Source organism: Mustela nigripes, chromosome 14, assembly GCF_022355385.1.
Source record: "Mustela nigripes isolate SB6536 chromosome 14, MUSNIG.SB6536, whole genome shotgun sequence".
NCBI lineage: Eukaryota > Metazoa > Chordata > Mammalia > Carnivora > Mustelidae > Mustela > Mustela nigripes.
Window position 1 is genome coordinate 35,008,146 of NC_081570.1, and position 22,266 is coordinate 35,030,411.

The 22,266-nt window shown below is 38.9% G+C and overlaps 1 protein-coding gene across 1 annotated transcript in view; it reads right to left on the reverse strand.

The window, feature by feature from the left end:
* Positions 1–22,266, reverse strand: part of ZSWIM5 (zinc finger SWIM-type containing 5) — a 218,529-nt gene that overhangs the window by 60,471 nt on the left and 135,792 nt on the right. Inside the window, exons 2-4 of the mRNA XM_059374562.1 lie at positions 16,002–16,358; positions 7,931–8,079; positions 6,543–6,693 (exon numbers count right to left, since the gene is read on the reverse strand). Coding sequence (XP_059230545.1) covers positions 6,543–6,693; positions 7,931–8,079; positions 16,002–16,358 — 657 coding nt within the window. The remainder of the gene's footprint in view (positions 1–6,542; positions 6,694–7,930; positions 8,080–16,001; positions 16,359–22,266) is intronic.

A 22,266-nucleotide genomic window follows, 5' to 3' on the forward strand; every position in this document is an offset into this window, starting at 1 on the left:
GACTCTTAATCTCACAAAATAAACTGAGGGTTGCTGGGGGGAGGGGGATTGGGAGAAGGGGGTGGGATTATGGACATTGGGGAGGGTATGTGCTTTGGTGAGTGCTGTGAAGTGTGTAAACCTGGTGATTCACAGACCTGTACCCCTGGGGATAAAAATATATGTTTATAAAAAATAAAAAAATTAAAAAAAAAAAGAAATAAATGAAAAAAAAAAGATGCACAAATATTCAAGTCATAAAAAAGTTACTATCCCTACATTTTTTCCCATAGATTTTATTTATTTATTTGAAAGAGAGAGAGTACAAGCAGGGGGAGCAGTAGAGGGAGAAGAAGGTTCCCCAATGAACAGGGAGCCAGATGTGTGGCTCAATCCTAGGACCCCAGGATCATGACGTGAGCTAAGGCAGATGCTTAACCGACTGAGCCACCCACATGCCCCTCTCTACTTTTAGGATTTAAGAATCCTAAAGGCCTGTATAAATATAACAAGAAAGAATTTTTTCTTTACACTGTAGCTCCCCAATGGTATCTGTGTTACACTATTTGCTGGTTCTTCTAAAACTGATGTAGGGAGTGATATGGCCCACCTACCAAGGAATAAAGATGAAGATGTGATCATTTAGGATGAGAGGAGTGCTCAAAACAGAATTGAGGAAACATTTAAGTCATGAGCAGAGGAGAAGGAGGAATAAGTGAAAGAGAAAGAGAAAAGAGAAAAAACCAGGAGAAATCTGTGACACACAAGCCAATTAGCAATGTCTAATGCAGTAGAATGTCAATATTAGTAACACACATCTACTTTACAGTTTACAAAGTGTTTTTTCATTTATAGTGAAGTCGAAGATTTTTCACATTTAACCTTTACAAGTAAAGTAAGAAACCCAAAAAAGCCATTAAACTTAGCAACTAAGGGACTCTAAGGACATTATGAATGGCAAAGATCAATAAGTAATAGGAATGGAAAATGGATCAGGTGAGTTGAGAGAGGCTCAAGAGGTAAAGAAACAGGGTGCTCATTCAAGTCCTCAAAGAGTTCCTGTTTCCTAGGCATTTAGATATTAAAAAGGGGATCCCTAGAAAGTGAGTACATGTATCTTCCCTGGAAAGTTAAAAAGAAGTTTTTGGTCTAATTAAGTCCTTATGAAGTTGTTTCAAAAACATTCAGAGACGATCACATCTCTAAGAAAGAGCCAAAGCAAAAAATTCTGCAGATGTTTGCATATAATAGCATTCATGGGACTGTGTAACCAGTATCCAAAAGCATATTTTCCAGCAACTTAAAAAAAGTGTCACAAACTCTAACCAAAGGTTAGCTAGCATGGAAAATTAAAAATCACATATAATTATTATATAGTAAATACAATAGTAAAATAATAGCTACAATTTATTTTTTAATGGGACAGGCATTATGTTCAACATTTTATATACATTATCTCATTTAGTCTTCCAACTTTGGGCATCAGCAGGTCTTGGGTTGGCTATAGATGGTAGAAAATGGAACCAAGTATGACTCAGATTTTCTTCTTGAGCCATTAGATACATCTTGGTGTTGATACCGAGATGGGGACAACAAGGGAAAAATCAGACTCTGGCAGGAAAATTAAGAGTTCAATAACGGTCTTATTAAATTTGAGATGTTTCTTAGAAGTGGTAGGTAGGTGGGCACTGAGCCTAGAGCTCAGAAGGAAGGTCAGGGCTAGAGATATAAATTTGTGACTTACCTATATCTAGATGCTATTTAAAACCATGGCACTTAGGGGCACCTGGGTGGCTCAGTAAGTTGGGTGTCTGACTCTTGGTTTCGGCTCAGGTCATGACCTCATGGGTTGTGGACTGGATCACTGGACTCTCACTGGACTCTGTGCTCAGTGGGGAGTCTGCTTGAAGATTCCCTCTGCCCCTCCCCCCCGCTCAAATAAGTAAATCTTAAAAACAAAACAAAACCATGGGACTGAATGCGATCACTTAGGTAGAGAATGTAGACAGGGCAGTGGGTGCTATGGAGTACTCAATATTCAAAAGGGTTGCAGAAAGGCAGAAGGGCCTGCAAAACAGACTGAGAGAAAGCAGCCAGGAATACAGGAGGAAAAACAGGAAGATGGGGTTATAGGGGCCAAGAGAATAAGTGTCAAGAAGGGCATAGTCAATTTTATTGAAAATTGCTAAGAGGTCAAATGAGATAACAACAGAGAAGTAACCATTGTATTTAACAATACTGAAATCACTGGTGATTTTGACAAGAGCAACTTCAATAAAGTGGCAGAAATGAGCAATGGAAGCTCAATTATAGTGGACTCAAGACATAATGGAGGTGAACACAGGGGAAAAGGTGACTACAGACAAATTTTTCAAAGAAATATTGCTCTGACTTCTGCATAGTGAAGCAAACAATCAACAAAATTAAAAAGCAACCTACAGAATGGGAGAAGATATTTGCAAATGACATATCTGATAAAGTATTAGTATCCAAAATATATAAAGAACTTATAAAACTCAACACCCAACATCTGAATAATCCAGTTAAAAAATGGGCAGAAGACATAGACATTTTCTAAAACAGACATACAGAGGGCCAAAAAACATATGAAAAGCTGTTCCACATTACTCATTATCAGGGAAATTCAAATCAAAACTAAAATGAGATATCTCACACCTGTCAGAATGGCTTAAATAAAAAATCCAAGAAATAAGACACGGTGAGAATGCAGAGAAAAGAGAACCCTCTTACACTGTTGGTAGGAATGCAAACTGGTGTAGCCACTATGGGAAACAGTATGGAGATTCCTCAAAAAGTTAAAAGTAGAGCTACCTGGGGCGCCTGGGTGGCTCAGTGGGTTAAGCCTCTGCCTTCGGCTTAGGTCATGATCCCAGGGTCCTGGGATCAAGCCCTGCATCAGGCTCTCCGCTCAGCAGGGAGCCTGCCTCCCCCCTCTCTCTGCCTTCCTCTCTGCCTACTTGTGATCTCTCTGTCACATAAATAAATAAAAAAATCTTTTAAAAAAAGAATATTAAAAAAATAAAATAGAACTACCCTACAATCCAGTAATTGTACTACAAGCCAAAGAATACAAGAATACTAATTCAATGGGAACCATGCGCCCCAATGTTTACAGCAGGATTAGCAACAATAGCCAAACTACGGAAAGAGCCCAAATGTCCATTGACTGATGAAAGGAACAAAGAAGATGTGGCATATATATACAACAGAATAGTACTCAGCCACAAAAAAGAATGAAACCTTGCCATTTGCAATGACATGGATGGAGCTAGAGAGTGTAATGTTTAGTGAAAGAAGTCAAGAAAGACAAATACCATGAGTTCACTCAGATGCGGAATTTAAGAAACAAAACAAACAAGCAAGGGGAGAAAAAGAGACAGAGGCAAACCAAGTAACAGACACTTTACTATAGAGAACAAACTGATGGTTAACAGAATGGAGGTGGGTGGGGGGAAGGATTAAATAGGTGATAGGGTTTAAGGAGTGCACTTGTGATGCGCGCCAGGAGCTATATGGAAGCGCTGAATCACTATATTGCACATCTGAAACTAATATTACACTAATATTAACCAACAGGTTTAAATTTCAATAAATTTAAAAAATTTTAATAAAATGTAATAATTTTAAATAAATTATAATTTTAATATCTATAAATATAAATATAAATAAATCTAAATAAAATTTAAATTAAAAAACCTAAAAATAAGGAAATATTGTTTTGAAGAGAAGAGAAATGCAGTAATAATTGGAGGGGGATGGGAATATCAAAGGCACTTTTTTTTTTGAGATGGACAGTATTAGTCCATTGTAGCTGATGGGATTGGTCCAGTAGAGAGGGAGAAACTAAAAGGCCAGAGAAAGGAGGTAACTGCAGAAGCAAAGTTCTTGAGAAAAGGAGATAGTATAGGCCCAGAACAAATATGTAAGAACTGCCCTGTTACAGGAACAGAGATACTTATAGATATTAACATAATATAAAGCAAAGCATATGTGTGCAGATACGGGGAGATGAGCAAACTTCGTCTGACCACTTCTGTTTTCTCTGGTTCAGGATCTGAAAGCAGTGAGTCCACTCCTCTGAATTCCTATAAACCCTCCCCAGGCCCTTCCAAGTGAGCAGGCCTGGTGAACAGTAAGGAGCCCTCACAGCAGTAAGGGGAAGCATGCACCATAGTCTAGTGTTCGACCTAATAAGGCTTCTCTTAGTATAGTGGTTCTCAAATTGTGGTCTCTGGAACAGATGTAACATCATTCTTTAGACATTTGTTAGGAATGCAAATTATCAGGCCCTAATCCAACCTACTGGATTAGAAACTCTGGGGACAGGGCCCAGCAACAAGTTTAAATAAGTACTCTCGGTGATTTTGAGAAGTTTGAGAACCACTGTCTTTGCAGAATGCGGAGGGTTTCTTGGAAGACTGAAATAGCAATTTCTCAGATACAAAAATGTCAGCAGCAAGAGCTTTTCATAATGAAACTAAGTATATGACAAACGCTTTAAAAGTACTGGCAGTCAGCTGTGTTAACTTCTTTACACATACCTTTGCCTCAAAGGCCAAGCCCAGGTCCACAGCATAATCCCATGAGTATGATAGAAATTACTCCATGAGATTCAGGCCTCAGATGAAACTGACTCACTGAGGAAGGCTGATTTTAAATTTAAAAACATGCACTGTAGAGGAAAAAAGTACGTAACAAGATAGAATTGAGGGAGGTGTCGCAGAGGGATGCTTGATTTGGAGTCAAACATATTGCTGTTCCATGGGTAGAACCACCATGTGTGATCCTGAATAAAACACTTAACTTCTCTGAGCTCAGTTTTCTCATCTAAAAAATATGAAGGTGCCAAAATCTTACCTTGGAAGGGAGTCCGTCACTACAATCCTGTCTGAGTAAAGAGTCTAGAAGTAGTGCCCAAGTTTCCATGTATTGTATCATGTGACCCTGGTCACAACAGTTTGGACCAGTAGATTTAGACCAATAGTGTAACATTCCTATACTTCAGAAAATGTGGTTATGTCATGGCAGAGACAGTTTTCTATAATTTTATTTTGTATCCAGAAGTAACCAGAGCTGTCTGTTTCTTTGCAGTAAACACACAATAACTTTATAGGGTTGTTTTGAGAATTAAGTGAAAAAATGTGAGTATAATCTATAACACAGAGTCTGGCACATAAAACTAAAAAATGTAGTTCTTCATAGTAATGAGAGCTCCAAAGCCATTAGTGTCACAGGTGAGATCAAAAAGTCTCAGCATCCAAAACAAAACCCCAAAGTAAATGAGTATAGTTGCAGAGTCATGAAGCCTCACTCTGCAAGGCTTTTAGCTCTGAGGCTATGAAATATATGCTCCTGGGGCTTTAGTCTAGAAGAACTCACTGAACTCCTAACCTGCAGCTTTCTCTTGTATTACTCTGTATGAGTGGAAAGTTTGTTGTTGCTTTCTGGCATGGAGGGACTATGGAGGAGCTATATTAGAAATTTTAGAATATGTTACACAGAACTTTTCCGGTATAACTGAAAGTGGGGCTATGATTGGATTCAGGGTATGGAAGATTCTGAAAATAAGAAGAGAAGCTGAGTATTAGCACTGCAAAACTGGCCTTGGAGCACTGGAATGATACAGAGAAATGATGACCAAAGATGATGGCCTTGATAAGGAGAATCTAGAACAGAGAGGCCATTTGGAAGGCCACAGGTCTAATTTAATCTAGAAGTTCCCAATGCCCTCAACCAGAGCAGTGGTGATAGGAAATTAAAAAGTGTGAGTGGACACTGAATTGCATTTTAAAGGTCAAGGCATCAAATAAAGTTGGTGACTGAATGTTGGGAATGAAAGAAAAATGAGTGCCTGACAGTTCGGTAGAGTGAGGAATGGTGGTGCCACTGCCAGAGTTACGGGAACATGTTTCGGTTGAAGGTCCGAATTCATTTTTGGATTTCTCAAACTTGAGGTGATCAGGGGATTTTTCAGTGGAAGTGGTTATAGCGCAATGTTGATACAGGACTGGAACTCAGATTAATGGAAAGAAGATGAGGCTGAGATCAACAGAAAGGTAAGCTCTGGAGCCATGACATTAAAAAAAAAATTTCTCAGTGGGGGGGCTATAGAGGAAGAAGAAGTCCAGGGCCCACGTCTTGGAAACTGCCCTATGTCTAAGAGGTATGTCTAGTAGTGATACAGAAGAGCAAACCCAGGGAAAGCAAGAAAAGTAAGGTTGATAAGTATCTGGAAAGCCAGGTTAGTGCCAGGCAGAAGAAGCCAAGGGAAGACATTTTCCCTCAGCAAAGGCTTCTATGAGGTAATATCTGGAACAGAATACTGATGTCAGTAGCAATGTACAATGTTGAAGAAGCAACACAAATGAGCTCAGAATACTCTGGGTGGCCTGCGTAGAGCCTACATCTTTCACAGCTAGGCTAAAGTTCATTTAGCAAGACCCTCATAATGACTGACAGCAAGCGTTCGCTAACACTTCTGCGGGGGGTGGGGGCAGACTGGAAGGACAGACAGAGCACTTCTCTGAGATATGGGGACTTACCTAACTCATCCCAGAGTTGCCTGCATTTATCTGTCATGCTTGTTCCTTGCTGCCTCCAGAGTGTGAGTCGTGGGTCAGCCATAAACTGCTCAGTTATCAGCGTCAGCATCCTGGCTCCATTGGAATCCCTCATCCGCAGCATCTCTCGAACCTGACACATAAGGAGGGGCCAGGGGTTGGTGACTGCACATCATAAAAAAGCAGGAGAAGGAAGGGGAGGAGAAGATGAAGTATCTAAACATAACACACCCAAAGAGCCAAAAAGAAGGTTTCTTGTTCTATAAGCAAGTTCTCTGCATATATCAAGAAAGCATGCTGTGCACAATGAGATACCACTTCACATCCACTAGGATGGCTAGAATCAAAAGTCAGATAACAACAGGTGTTGGCGAGGATATAGAGAAATCAGATCTCTGACACACTGACGTGGGAATGTAAAATGATGCAGCTACTTTAGAAATCAGTATAGTAGTTCCTCAAATGATTCAATGTAGAATTACATGACCTATCAGTTCCTATCGTAGAGAGAATGAAAACACATGTCCACACAGAAACTTGTATGAGAATGTTTATAAAAGCATTATGCATAATAACCAAAAGGTGGAAATAATCCAAATATCCACTAACAGAGAATGGAAAAACAAAAGTGGTCTAGCCATACAACAGAGTATTAGTCAACCATAAAAAGGAATTAAGTATGGATACATGCACAACATGGGTGATCCTTGAAAATACTATGTTAAATGAAAGAAGCCAGTCACAAAAGATTATATACGATATTATTCTACTCCTAGGAAAGCCCAGAATAGGGAAATCTATAGAGACAGAAAGTAGATTAGTGATTGCTTAGGGCTGGAGGAGGGGGAGTGAGGAATAAGGGAAGTGACAGGTAAAGGGTATGGGGTTTCTTTTTAGGGTGATGAAATTGGTCTAAAATTGACTATGGTGACGGGTACATATATCTGTGAAAAGTTAAAAACCACTGAAATGCACACTTTAAATGGGTGAATCATCTGACACTAAAGGCGTTAAGAAAAAAAGAAAGAAAGAAAACCTGCTGCGAGAGCCCAGAGTTCTAAAGTACTACATCTCTTCAAGGCTTTATCTGGCAGCCTTGGGTTCCAAGCAGAGGGATGGTGTCTTCCTGACGAAAACCCCAGCAATGTTAATTGATTTAGAATGGAGCAGAAGGAAGAGGACTACCAGGGTGAGGCAGTAAGGATCCCTGGATGCCACCTGCTCTTACCAGATCTGCTCTGATCAGCCTTCCCATTAGTTTCCGAGGATTCAGTACAGATAGGTCAAGTGAGCTAGATCCAATGCATGAAGCCAGAAGTATGGTGAGCCCAGTTTACTTAAAGAAAAAAAAAATACCCTTCATATCTTACCTTGGCAAACATTGAATTGAGTTGCTTCCCAGAGCCATAGTAACCACCCTGGGAGAGGAAGAGTTTCACTTGTTCTTTCACCTGTTCCTCATCCAAATGCCAGCAGTTCTCATCATCAATGCTGGCCCCAGCTGTGGGGTCAGGGGCACCTGTGAAGGATGGCAATGGTGAAATGAGTCCCCTGAATTCATATGCTACACATTTGGCAGAAGGGGTACTTTGTGAGTATATTCAAAAATGGATGGCTTATTCTGCCTTATTTGGGAGCTTTGTCAACTGTGTGGTCCTAAATAAATGTAAGAGGGCTAATGCTAGTTTCATACTCACTTATGTCTCAGTCTTATCTCCTTCCAAGGTCTATAAATACCATTCCGGGGGGGGGGGGGCAAAAAATCCCAGAAGAAATGCACAAACATGAAAAAGTGATTTATTTTTTCCCTAGGAGGGTGACTTTTTTTTTTTCCCTTCAATTTGCCATCCTATGACATTCAAATAAACCTTAAAGTACAGGTCACAAAATTCTGTGTCATTATGCAATTGTAGCTTCTCAGCAGAGTCAACACTTCTAAATCTCTAGAAACTTGCCCCTTAAGGCAAAGTCAGAGTTGCATGCAAGGTGAAAAATTTTATAAACTTATACTCAAAATATCTTTCATATCTGGACTCACCACACCACCTTCAAACAGTTTTGGTTATTCACACACCTCTCTCCCCTCATGCCCTGTTAGCTGCTTGCTCACAGCTGAATCAGCCACAGCACTGTGCTGGTAATGTGACAGGCACCTAGGGAATATTTATGGAATGAAAACTGAATCTTCTCTCACTTTCTCAAAGACAGAGTCCTGTGTTAAGTTTTTAGAAACCCGCCTCCAAGTGTTAAAAGGCTAAAAATCAAACGCTCTCCAGGTGTGGCCATGCAATAGATCAGAAATTCATGTCATGAAACCGTAAGAGACTCTTTTTTTTTTTTTAAAGATTTTATTTATTTATTTTTCAGAGGGAGAGCGAGCACAGGCAGACAGAGTGGAAGGCAGAGTCAGAGGGAGAAGCAGACTCCCCGTGGAGCAAGGAGCCCGATGTGGGACTCGATCCCAGGACGCTGGGATCATGACCTGAGCCGAAGGCAGCTGCTTAACCAACTGAGCCACCCAGGCGTCCCTGAAACCGTAAGAGACTCTTAATCTCAGAAAATAAACCGAAGGTTTCTTGTGGGGGGTAAGGATGGGGTGGCTGGGTGATGGACATTGGGGAGGGTATGTGCTATGGTGAGCGCTGTGAATTGTGTAAGAAAGATGATTCACAGACCTATACCCCTGAAGCAAATAATATATGATATGTTAATAAAATAAAAATAAATAAATAAAGTTTCTCGGGAGGAGGAAAAAAATAAGAAATTCATGTCATGTTTCATCTGTCAGTCTACTTTTTCTCTTGTCTTCCTGTATCAAAGCCCTGATTAAATGAAATTCAGGTCTACCCAGAAGATGCTCTTTAGTTAAGCTTTTGTAGTGCATCTATCTTTTTCTCCAAGAAATCAGGAGGGTTCACACATTCTGTTATTCTATAAGTACTAATTAATACATATGACTGTCCAGTTTATGCTTATCTACCATATACTACTTTTCTTCGAATGTATTGTTCTAGATAGTTCTGATTAGAAGTCTTCAGTGATGCACCATTTTTATTAAATTAAGTCCATATGCCTTAGCTTAGTATTCAAGGTTCTCCAAGCTCAGGCCTTATCTTTTTTTTATAGTCTTGTCTACCCTGTATTTATGCTATGTTTCAGCTAGGAACTTAGTGTTCTCAGAAATCAACCACATTTCCTTATGACTTCACCTCTGCTTTTTCCTTTTTTTTCCCTCCCTCTTCTGCAACCCATTCTTCAGCCAAACAAATGATACTTCTTATTGACAGCATTGCCTGGGCTCTAGAGTCAGGGCTGCAATGAGCAATGGAAACCATGAAATAAGTATAGAGAAAGGCCAACACTGGCATGCTTCATGCACTGCTTAGTTCACTTGGCAGGAGAGGCTCTTTTTACCCCCTCACTAAATTAGCTATATAACCCATTGCCACCTGTCAAAAGTATGTCCATTTTATGCTCAAAATACATATAAAAGGAGTAATACTCTTAGCACTTTATTATTAGTTTTCTTAAAGACCTGTTGCATTTTATTCTGCATCAGAATTGTGAATTTCTCATATATTCCCCAAATTGAAGTTTTTAAAGAGTAAGTGTTCAGTTTTGTACCTCGCAGTGCCTGGCTTATTACAGCACTGAGTTAGCATTTATAGAATAAACAAATACATGTCTCACTGACCGTCCAGATTTAAGCTCCAGGTGGGCAAATAATATATCTTATACTTCTTTTGTATCTCTAAAGGGGCAAAGCAGAACAAGTATACTACTTATTCTTAAATATTGGTTAATAAGAGCCATATTTTTAGTGCTTCCTGTATACCAGAGTCTAAGAACTTTTTACATATATCCTCACTAGAACATACTCTCCTTGAGGGCATAACTGGTTTTATTTGTTGGTATATTTGCAACCTGTAGAACAATACTTGGCACACAGTAGGTGCTCAATGATTATTTGGTAAGTAAATTCCAATGAAATTTTATAACTCCATAAGGTAGTATTATTATTCTAATTTTAAAATGAAAAAAACCTAAAGCTTATACAGGTAAGTAATATAACATATATAATAATATGTACTATAAGTATAACATATATGATATACATATACATACATATAACATATGTAATATAAGTAATATAACATATATAATATCAGCCAGTATCTATATGCTGGTCTCTCTTCAAAGTCTGTTTTTTGTTTTTTTTTTTTTAAAGATTTTATTTATTTGACAGAGATCACAAGTAGGCAGAGAGGCAGGCAGGGAGAGAGAGGAAGGGAAGCAGGCTCCCTGCTGAGCAGAAAGCCCGATGCGGGGCTTGATCCCAGGACCCTGAGACCATGACCTGAGCCGAAGGCAGAGGCTTAACCCACTGAGCCACCCAGGCACCCCTCAAAGTCTGTTTTTTCACTACAACACTGAACTTCAGCCTCTAGCCTCATAGGCCTGAGCATGGAGAGCCACAAGCTGGTTTCAGGCCCTGGAACATAAAGTTGGATTGTGTCTATGAAGATAGTCAAATCCTTTCTTGGCCTATTCCATTATATAGAATATAGGATTAGGCATTTTCCACTTAGTGAAGATGATAGAGTTCTCACCAGTACAGTGATTCTCAAATGTTAATACATAGAATAATCATCTGGGATTTGTGTTAAAAATGCAGATTATAGTCTCACCTCTAATGATTCTAGTTGTCAGTAGTTCAATAAAGACATAACAGAGATAAAATGAGGTATATTAGGTATAAACCAAGGACTGGGCCTTTGAGTACCTTGTTGCCAAGGATGGGGATGAGGGAAGAACAGAAATGGTGCTCCAAAAACAAGCAGAGATGGTTTGAATACCAATTCTGACTCTTGGGTGGTTTGATTAGGATGTAAAAAAGCAGGAACAGGACCCAATCTCCCAGGGGAAATGGCCTTAATTAACTGGCTGGAAGTGGGAGTGATAAACCCCCATAAAGGTTCAAAGCGGGGGGTGCCTGGGTGGCTCAGTGGGTTAAGCCGCTGCCTTGGCTCAGGTCATGATCTCAGGGTCCTGGGATCGAGTCCCGCATCGGGCTCTCTGCTTGGCAGGGAGCCTGCTTCCTCCTCTCTCTCTCTCTGCCTGCCTCTCCATCTACTTGTGATTTCTCTCTGCCAAATAAATAAATAAAATCTTAAAAAAAAAAAAAAGTTCAAAGGGGTATGGAGAAAACTGGAGAATCTTTTGGGCCTAGGTGGTGGTAGTGGCAGTTTATATAAGGCACAGTTTATAAATGCACAGTATACGAACCATAGAAAACTGCTGGGAAGGGTTTGGATAAGGCAAAGCCTTGGAAGTTACTAACATTAAAATTTCAACTAGAACTTTAGAAGGGTTCACTTATTTGATAGGCAAAAAAGGAAGGTAAACCATGTAAATGTTTGCTGATCTATAATGAATGTAGGAGATGAGAAAGAGGGCTGCCAAAATGGCTGGTTGCAGCAAAAAAAAAGGGGAGAGTCAATATTTGAGGCATCCAGGTAACACTACTATAAGGAGTTGGTGTGACTGTTGAAGGAATTAAAGTCACCTGGGAGAGCATGAGGCCCCAAGGAGGATTTTCTAAGATATTTTCATTTACTCAACCAATATTAATTGAGAGCCTACTATGTGTCAGGATATGTGCCAAATATTTAATGTACAGTGGTAAACAAAGCAGATATAGTTCTTATCCTCATGGAGCCGGTAGACCAGTTGAGGAAAGAGACGTTAAACAAATAATTACATATGGACATATTTGTGTGGGCAGAAAGATAGGTCAAAGTTTTCCCTGAGAAAGTGGCATTTAAGTGAACACCCAAGGAATGAATTAGGAGTTAGTCTAGCAAAGAGTGGAGGAAATACTGTGTGTATTTTTTGCTCAAAGAAGCAGGAAGTCATAAATTATGGTGGTAATTAAGTACAGTCATAATAAGGTGGGAAGCATAAGAAGAGTAAGAAGAGTATTTCCAGAGGGAAAATCTCATGAAAATGTAAGCAAAAGCCAGATGATACAGGTTTTATAGGCCATATGAAATCTGGACTTTACCCATGACAAAATCTGTAGTTATAGAAAAGTAACTCTGGATAACTGTGTGGAGACTGGAATAGAAGGGAGCAATAATGGAAAAAGAAAGATAAATTAGACCTCGAGGTGGGAGATTATAGTAGTTTGATTTAGGGTGATTGTAGTATCAATAGAAAGAAGGAGAAAATGATGAAATACATACTTTGGATGAAATATACTTTGCTCTGTTCTACAGGAAATTTCCTTACCCTTATTTTCCATCACTTAGTTTTTAAAAAAATTGCCATTATATTTGTAATTTTCATTAGTTCTTCCTGTTGTGTGAATTTGTTTTTACAGCATCCCGTTCTCATTTCATGGTTGCAATATCTTCTTCTAATCTAATGATAATGTTATTAATAATTTCTCAAGGTTTTCTTCTCTCTGGATAGTTTCTATTTCCCCCAAATTGCCTTTCTATGTTTGTTAACTTTGGTGTGTATCTTCCACAATATTCAATGTTGTTGACCATTCCCTTGTTGAAACAACTCAGTTGTTCCCTCAGTTCTATAATGACTTTGATAATTTCTAGCTATCTTTTTCTCACTTCTCATTCTACCTTTCTCATTCCTACAATGACTTCTGTTTTCATCACTGTATATGCATGGCTGTATTCATTCAATAAACCCTTATTAATTTCCAGGTACCATGCTGGGTGACAGAGACTCAGAAATTAGTAAAACATGGTTCCTGACCCTACTCCTCAATTACCTCGCTTTTCTCAAGGTATCCATTCTCTCTTCATGGGTAAGTAGCAACTGAATCCCTGATTAGATTCTATACCAGAGAATCTCAGGGTATAGAGTTACCAAATCAAATCACTGAGCATTGGCGGGGAAAGGGGGGATGGCGCCTGGGTGGTTTAGTCGTTGGGCGTCTGCCTTCAGCTTGGGTTATGATCCCAGCATCCCTGGATGGAGCCCTGCATCAGGCTCCCTGCTCTACGGGAAGCCTGCTTCTCCCTCTCCCACTCTCCCTGCTTATGTACCCTCTCTCACTGTCTCTCTGGCAAATAAATAAATAAAATCTTAAACAAAATAAAACAAAATGAAAAACAAATCACAGAGCATTGAGCAGTGATCGAGGTAGAAAAACAGTCTACCAAAGGCGACAAGGCAAAACCTAGCTTCTACTTCCTAGGAGAAAAACACAGAAGAGAAATAAAGGGGTTTCAAGGAAGTGAAGAGCCCAGCAATGCCTGGATCCATTCTTGGGATTAAAAGCAGGCAGCTACCAGTTTTAGAAATCTTATTTCTGCTTTTTAAGTCTGTTTTGGTGGGGAAGAGGGTTTGGGAAAGGGAATTAGGAAGATGGTCTAAGTGTTTAAAGATTTAGCAGGGAAAAGAAATGTGACTATGCTAATAACTCCAAAATTCTGAATTTTGTCCTCAGTTCCAGATCCACATATCCAACTATCCATCACAGATCTTTTCCTAAATGTTCTATAAGCCCCTCTAATTTATCATCTTCCCAAATTTATTCCTCCTCCTATGTTCCCTCAGTGAACAGCAACATTATCATCAAATTCATCAATACCATCCTAGCTAAACATTCTAGAATTCAGTTTTCTCCCATCTTTCTATTCTTTTCTTTACTCCTGATACAACCTATACACCTGAATGCTGACGAGTCCAGGTTACCTCTAAGATATTTTTATTCTCTGTCCCCCTTTTTTCAGTATCATTGTTGATTATCAACATTGCTTATTAGAAACAGATTAGGAAAGGCCTTGTGGAATACTAGGAAGCTGGGTGTAGAAAAGTAATATTAGTATGGAATAAACACAAGTATGGAAGTAGTAGTTCCTGGGGAAGGTTAAGAATCATATCTCAAGGTCAATGTGGTAATGTAAGCCCAATTTCAGACAAATACATAATAGGATACTGAGATGGGAGGGTCAAGGAAAGATAAAAATTGCTTTAGCCCAGTGGTAAAGAGAAGAGGGCTGTTTTGGTGACAGCAGTGGTATAAACAAGACAGGTATAATATACCTCCTTAACCAAGGTGGTCATTAAAAGAAAAAAGGCAAGAGAGTTTGGAAATAAGCAACAATTCTGAGAAAGAGCTAATGGGAATAAAGCATAAGAGATCATAACCTAGTTATTGGGGTACAGAGCAGTACTTCCCTTTAATGCTATAGACATTGCGATGAGGCAGAACTCAGGTCTCTAAGAGCTCTGGATTTAAGGAGGCCACATAAGTAGAACAGCCTCCCTGTGTGGGAGAAGAGATAGGTGAAGCTACTCTTTATAAATAGAGAGAGCTCAGTTACTACATATACACCACAACTTTCTGTATAAAGCAACAGAAGATTATTCCTGCTAGGTAGCAAGAGTTCCTGGAAGCTCGTCTGAGTATCTTTGTTTCTGAGGAGTGCTGAGGTTGTGTGTAGGACTTGATTAGTTCTATTGGACAAATGGGAAAGGCAGACCCTCTAGCACACAGACTACAGTATTATACAGGCCATCCACCTGGTCTCCTTGCCTCTTTTATGCTGGCACCACAATTATCTTCTAAAAATAAAGAAGTACTATAAAGAAGCATAAAAACCTTGAGTTCTGAAGTCAGGTGAGCCTGGGTTATAAATAATTTCCTATTTTATGAAATGGAAGTGGTTAAAACACCTATTTCACAGACTAGTTTTGAAAGCTAAATGAATTGACATATATAGAGTCCCTTGGGTAGTGCCTGGAACATAGTAGAATCTAACAAACAAAATGCCTTCTCAAAATTCTTTCCTATGATAAAGTCCTTACAATCTGGCTTCGTTAGCATCTGTTTCAACTTAGCTATCTTTTCTACTAGATTTTAAGCTACTTGAAGGCAGGAATCATGTCTGTTTTATGCCTTCAATAATCAGCACTATTTCTTGCACACAGCAGGTATTCAATATATAACCAAAGAAAAAGTGAACATTGTATCTTTCTTCATCCATGCACCCTCCCATTATATATAGCTCATAAGCACAAGGCTAATAGATGCTCTTTAGAATAACCCTGATGTTACGTGGGATCCTAAAATATTAAGAAAATTCTCATATCCATCTAATTTCACTGAATGACACAAACTATTTCAGGCATTCACACACTCCTGAATATTCCAGGCTCCTGGGCACAGGGATTATATAGACAAATAAAGTCCATAAACTAGATCAGTATATAACTAACATTCTCTGTCCTTTTTGCCAAAACCTTTATAAGGTAGACAATTGGACTGCTTTAAGAAACTAAGAGTTAAATAGTTGTTTAGATAGAATGAACTCATTAAGGTATAAGTGATTACAACTGCAAAAATATCCCCCCCCCCCAAATATGCAACGAAGCAACAAAGTAGGCTTTTGTAAAAATCTGTATAATTACCATGCACTTGGTTGATTTCGGAGTTGGAGGATAGAATCTCATCTGCCAGTTTCTGTGCAGTAGGAAGAACTTCAGTGTGGTGGGCCGTGATTAAATATTGAATAAACTTTTGTAGCTGGTCCCTATTCATCTGGAAAAGGGTTTCTGAGATAGGAAGACGCAATTTGACTTGGTCTGGTTTACGGATCCTGTAGAGTGAGAGCGCTACCACATGAGCACAGTAGAATATGTCTTTGTTCCCACAGCCACATGTCACTGAAGTGATTTTACATCGATCAAAACTGATTGCAACTTTGTAAGTCACTGCTGGTTCAGAAGGAGTAGCTGCCTCAGTTACTGTGCCACTGAGATGGAAGCCTAAGGAAACAAAGAAAGTGTGTTTAGAGATTCTGTAGTAAGAATCTTGAATATTTTCATTTTGCATTTCAATTAATCAATTCAGAAACTTTTTGCTGAGTATCTCTATCTTTGTAGTAGGCTCTGCCATAATACACAGGTCAATGAAACTCAGATATAGCTCATAAGGAACACAATATCTAGAAAAAAAGTCCTTACTCTGGAGTCCACAAACCTGAACTAATTCTGAAAACTTTTGTTTCTATATGTGTACTTTTGCTGAGGATGGAGATGGTTCAAAGCTTTCATTATAGTCTCAAAAGGTTATCAAAGAATCCCAAATAAGTTAAGAAACTCAGGTAGATTTTAAGCTCTTTGGGGGCAAAGACAAGTCTACAAATAACATCAGTACAATCTAGATTAAGGTGAGTGCTATAAACGCAAGAGAAACCAAAAGAATGCCATGAAAAAGGACAGGAGTAAGAACAAGGAGACTATGACAACATTTATTCCTCAAAGCATACAATTCCAAAATGGTGGCCATGTGGAACACATAAAAGGCAAGAAACTTCATAAAATATGGAAAGCACAGCTTGCTGTAGTGAGATTAGCAGTGTTACGCATCTATTTACTAGCACATAGCACTGATAATTTTGAAATGTAAGGAGAATAATTCAGTCATTCAAACCAAAGTTTAATGAGACCTTAAATATCACTCTGCTAGGCCTAGGAATATTATTAAAAGAAACAGGAGAAGAATATCAAATATCTGTAAGGCATCTATCATGTAGCAGGATTGTAATTGGTGCTTTTAATAATTTATCACAACATGATGAAGTTGGTATTATTTTCCTTTTTTTTTTTTTTAATTAACATACAATGTATAATTTGTTCCAGGGGTACATGTCTGTGATTCATCAGTCTTACACAATTCACAACACTCACCATAGCACATACCCTCCCCAATGTCCATCACCCAGTCACCCCTTCCCTCGCAACCCCCTCCCCTCCAGCAACCCTCCATTTGTTTCCTGAGATTAAGAGTCTCTTATGGTTTGTCTCCCTCTCTGGTTTCATCTTGTTTCATTTTTCAGTCTCGTCCCCTATGATCCTCTGTCTTGTTTCTAAATTCCTCATATCAGTGAGATTATATGATAATTATCTTTCTCTGACTGACTTTTCAAGTTTTTATTTAAATTCTATTTCGTTAACATACTGTACAATACAGGTTTCAGGCGTAGAATTTATAAACAACGCCCAGTGCTCATCACAACAAGTGCCCTCCTTAATACCCATCATCTATCTAGCCCATTGCCCACCCACCTCCCCCCATCAACCCTCGCTTTGTTCTCTATCATTAAAAGTCTCTTATGGTTTGTTTCCTTCTCTCTCTATCTTTTTTTCCTCCCCTTCCCATATGCTCATCTGTTGTGTTTCTTAAATTCCACATATGAATGACATCATATGGTATTTGTCTTTCTCTGGCTGACTTATTTTGCTTAGCATTATACATTCTGGCTCCATCCATGCAGCTACAAATGAGAAGATTTCATTCTTTCTGATAGCTAATATCCCATCATATGTTTTGTATATATATATATATATATATATATATATATATATTTTTTTTTTTTTTTGGCTATTGTTAATAATGCTGCAATAAACACTGGGGTTCATGTACCACTCTGAATCTGTATTTTTGTACCCTTTGGATAAATACCTAGTAGTGCACAATAGCTGAGCTATAGGGTAGTTTTCCTTTTAACTCTATACTGTTTTCCAGAGTGGCTGCACCAGTTTGCATTTCTACCAACAGTGCAAGAGGGTTCCCCTTTCTCCCCAACTTCACCAACACCTGTTATTTCTGGCATTAATTTGAACCATTCTGACTGGTGTGAGGTGGTGTCTTATCATGGTTTTCATTTGTATCTCCCTGATAATGAGTGGTGTTGGACGTTTTTTCATGTGTCTGTTAGCCATCTGTTCGTCATCTTTGGGAAAATGTCTATTCATATCTTTTGCCCATTTCTTGATTACATGATTTGTTCTTTGGGTGTTGAGTTTGATAAGTTCTTTATAGATTTTGGATACTAATCCTTTATCGTATACATCATTTGCAAATATCTTCTCCCATTCTGTAGGCTGCCTTTAAGTTTTTGTTGATTGCTTTCTTTGCTGTGCAGAAGCTTTCAATCTTGATGAAATACCAACAGTTCGTATTTGCTTTAGTTCCCCTTGCCTCTAAAGATGTGTGAAGTAAGAAATTGGTATGGCCATGGTAGAAGAGGTTGCTGTCTATGTTCTCCTCTAGGATTATGATGGTTTCCTGTCTCCCATTTGGGTCTTTCATCAATTTTGAATTTATTTTTGTGTATGGTGTAGGAAAGTAGTCCAGTTTCATTCTACATATTGCTGTCCTGTTTTCCCAACACAATTTGAAGAAACTGTTTTTTTTTTTCCATTGAATATTCTTTCCTAATATGTTAAAGATTAGTTACCATATAGTTGTGGGCCCATTTCTGGATTTCTTTTTTGTTCCATTTATCTGTCTGTTTTTGTGTGAGCACCACACTGTGTTGATGACTACAGCTTTGTAATATCACTTGAAGTCTTAAATCATGCTTCCAGATTTCCTTTTCTTTTTCAGGACTGTTTAGCTATTCAGGGTCTTTTGTGGTTCTATACAAGTTTTAGGACTATTTGTTCCAGTCCTGTGTAAAATGCTGGTGGTATTTTGATAGGAATTGCATTAAATGTGTGATTGCTTTGGGCAGTATAGACATTTTAACAACATTTGTTCTAATCCATGAGCATGGAATGTCCTTCCATTTCTTTGTGTCATCTTTACTTTCTTTCATTAGTGCTCTACAGTTTTCAGAGTACAGGTCTTTCACCTCTTTGGTTAGGTTTGTTCCTTGGTATCTTATTATTTTTGGTGCAATTGTAAATGGGATTGTGTTTTTAGTTTCTCTTTCTGCTGCTTCCTTATTGGCATACACAAATGCAACAGATTTCTGTACACTGATTTGGTATCCTGCAACTCTACTGAATCTGTTTATCAGTTCCAGAAGTTTGGGCTGTGGTGGGGGTGCGATTCTTCCAGATTTCCTGTGTAGAAGAGTATCATGTCATCTGCAAATGGTGAATATTTCACCTCCCCCTTACTGATTTGGAAGCCTCTTATTTCTTTTTATTGTCTGATCGTTATGGCTAGGACTTCCAGTATGATGTTGAATAGAAATGGTGAGAGTGAACATCCCTGTCTTGTTCCTGACCCTAGAGGAAAGGCTCTCAGTTTTCCCCACTGAGGGTGACATTAGCTATGGGTTTTCCATATAGTGGGCTATTTATTATGTTGAGGTATGTTCCCTCTAAACTTACTCTGTTGAGAGCATCATCATGAATGGATGTTGTACTCTGTCATATGCTTTTTCTGCATCTACTGAAAGGATCACATGGTTTCTATCCTTTCTCTTGTTGATGTGATGTATCACGTTGATTGATTTGTGAATACTGAACCACCTTTGCAACCCTGAAGGAAATCCCACTGGATTGTGGGGAATGAGGTTTTTAACGCATCGTTGGATTTTGTCTGCTAGTATTTTGTTGAGGATTTTTGCATCTATGTTCATCAAGGATATTGCCCTGTAGTTCTTTTCCTGTAGGTTTTTTTTTTTTTAAGATTTTATTTATTTATTTATTTGACACAGAGAGAGAGAGAGAGCGAGAGAGAGAGATATCACAAGTAGGCAGAGAAGCAGGCGGGGGGTGGGGGGGAAGCAGGCTCCCTGTTGAGCAGAGAGCCCAATGTGGGGCTCAATTCCAGGACCTGAGCTAAAGGCAGAGACTTAACCCACTGAGCCCAATCTAGGCATCCCGCCATCTCAAGGTGTCTTTAACAGGCTTTGATACCAGGATAATGCTGGCTTCACAGAATAAACTTGGAAGTTTTCCTTCCTTTTCTATTTTTTGGAATAGTTTGAGAAGAAAAGACATTAGCTCTTCTTTAAATATTTTTTTGTTGTTCTTTAAAAAGATTTTGTTTATTTTGAGAAAGAGAGAGAAAAAGAGAGTGCGCTCATGAATGAGGGGGGGGGGCAGAGGGAGAAGCAGACTTCCCACTGAGTAGGAAGCCCAATGTGGGGCTTGATCCTAGGACCTTGGGATCATGAACTGAGCTGAATGAAGGCAGAGGCTTAACCAACTGAGCCACCCAGGTGCTCCTTAAATATTTGATAGGATTTGCCCGTGGAACCATCTGGTCCTGGACTTTGGTTTTTTGGAAGTTTCTGGAGGGAGAAGCAGGCTCCCTGCTGAGCAAGGAGCCCGATGTGGGACTTGATCCCAGGACGCTGGGATCATGACCTAAGCCGAAGGCAGCTGCTTAACCAACTGAGCCACCCAGGCATCCCAATGGGAAGCATTTTTAAGCTTATTAGCTTCCCAAAGGGCTCCTTGCTCACCAGGCAGCTGCTTAACCAACTGAGTCACCCAGGCGTCCCTTCAAATGAAACCTTTTAAGTTTCATTTGTTACTCTCTTTTTAGCTCCTTTTGATGCAAGGCTAGGTTCTTTATTTGAGTTTTTTCTTGCTTCTTGAGGCAGGCCTGTATTGTTATTAACTTCCCTCTGAGAACCGCTTTTGCTGCATCCCAAAGGTTTTCATTTTCATTTGTTTCCGTGTACTTTTTAATTTCTTCTTTTACTTCCTGGTTGACCTATTCATCGTTCAGCAGCATGTTACTTATGGTCTTTCCAAATTTTTGCTTGTGGTTGACTTGTAGTTTCATAACCCTGTGGTGAGAAAAGATGCATGGTATGACTTCTATCCTTTTGAATTTGCTGAAGCTAGTTTTGTGGCCTAATAGGTGATCTATTGTGGAGGAAGTTCCAGGTGTACTTGAAAAGAATGTGTATTCTGCTGTTTGGGGCTGGAATGTTCTGAGTATTCTGTTAAATCCATCTGGTTCATGGTGTCATTCAAAGTCATTGTTTCCATGTTGATTTTCTGTTTAAATGATCTGTCCATTGGTGTAAGTAGGATGTTAAAGTTGCCACTGGTATGGTATTATTATCGATTAGTTCCTTCATGTTTGTTCTTAACTGTTTTGGGTATTTGGGTGCTCCCATGTGGGGCCCATAACTATTTACAACTGTTATATATATATTCTTGTTGGATTGTCCCCTTTATTATGATAGTGTCCTTCTTGACTCTTGTTACAGTCTCTGCTTTAAAGTCTATTTTGTCTGATAGAAGTATTGCTACTCTGGCTTTCTTTTGACATCCATTTGCATGACAGATGTTTCTCCACTCCTCACTCTCAATCTGCAGCTGTTTTTAGGTCTAAAATGAGCCTCCTGTAGCCAGTGTATAGATGGGTCTTGTTTTTTGTTGTTGTTGTTATTTTCATTCATTCTGTCACCTTATATCTTTTGATTGGAGCGTTTAGTTCATTTACATTCAGAGTAATTACAGACTGGGGTGCCTGGGTGGCTCAGTAGGTTAAGCATCTGACTCTGAATCTCAGCTCAGATCTTGATCTTGGGGTATGAGTTCAGGTCCTCCATTAGGCTCCATCCCATTTTGTTATTTGTTTTTTTGTTGTTCTGAAGATTTTCTCTAATCCTTTCTTGTCTTTCTCTCTTTCATGGTTTGGTTTCTTCAGTGACATATTTCAATTTCTTTCTCTTTATTCTTTCCATATTTCTTAGTGGTTTTTGATAAATGGTTACCATAATGTTTGTGTATAACCTCTTTTGCATACAGCAGTCTATGCTAAATTGATGGTCATTTAAGTTTGAACCCATTCTTTACTCCTCTCCTCCCTATGTTTTAGGTATATACTTCCTTTTCTTTTGTGAATTCTTTGACTGATTCTTTTTACAGAAATATTCACTTTTTACTTCTTTTGTGTTTCTTACTTTAATAC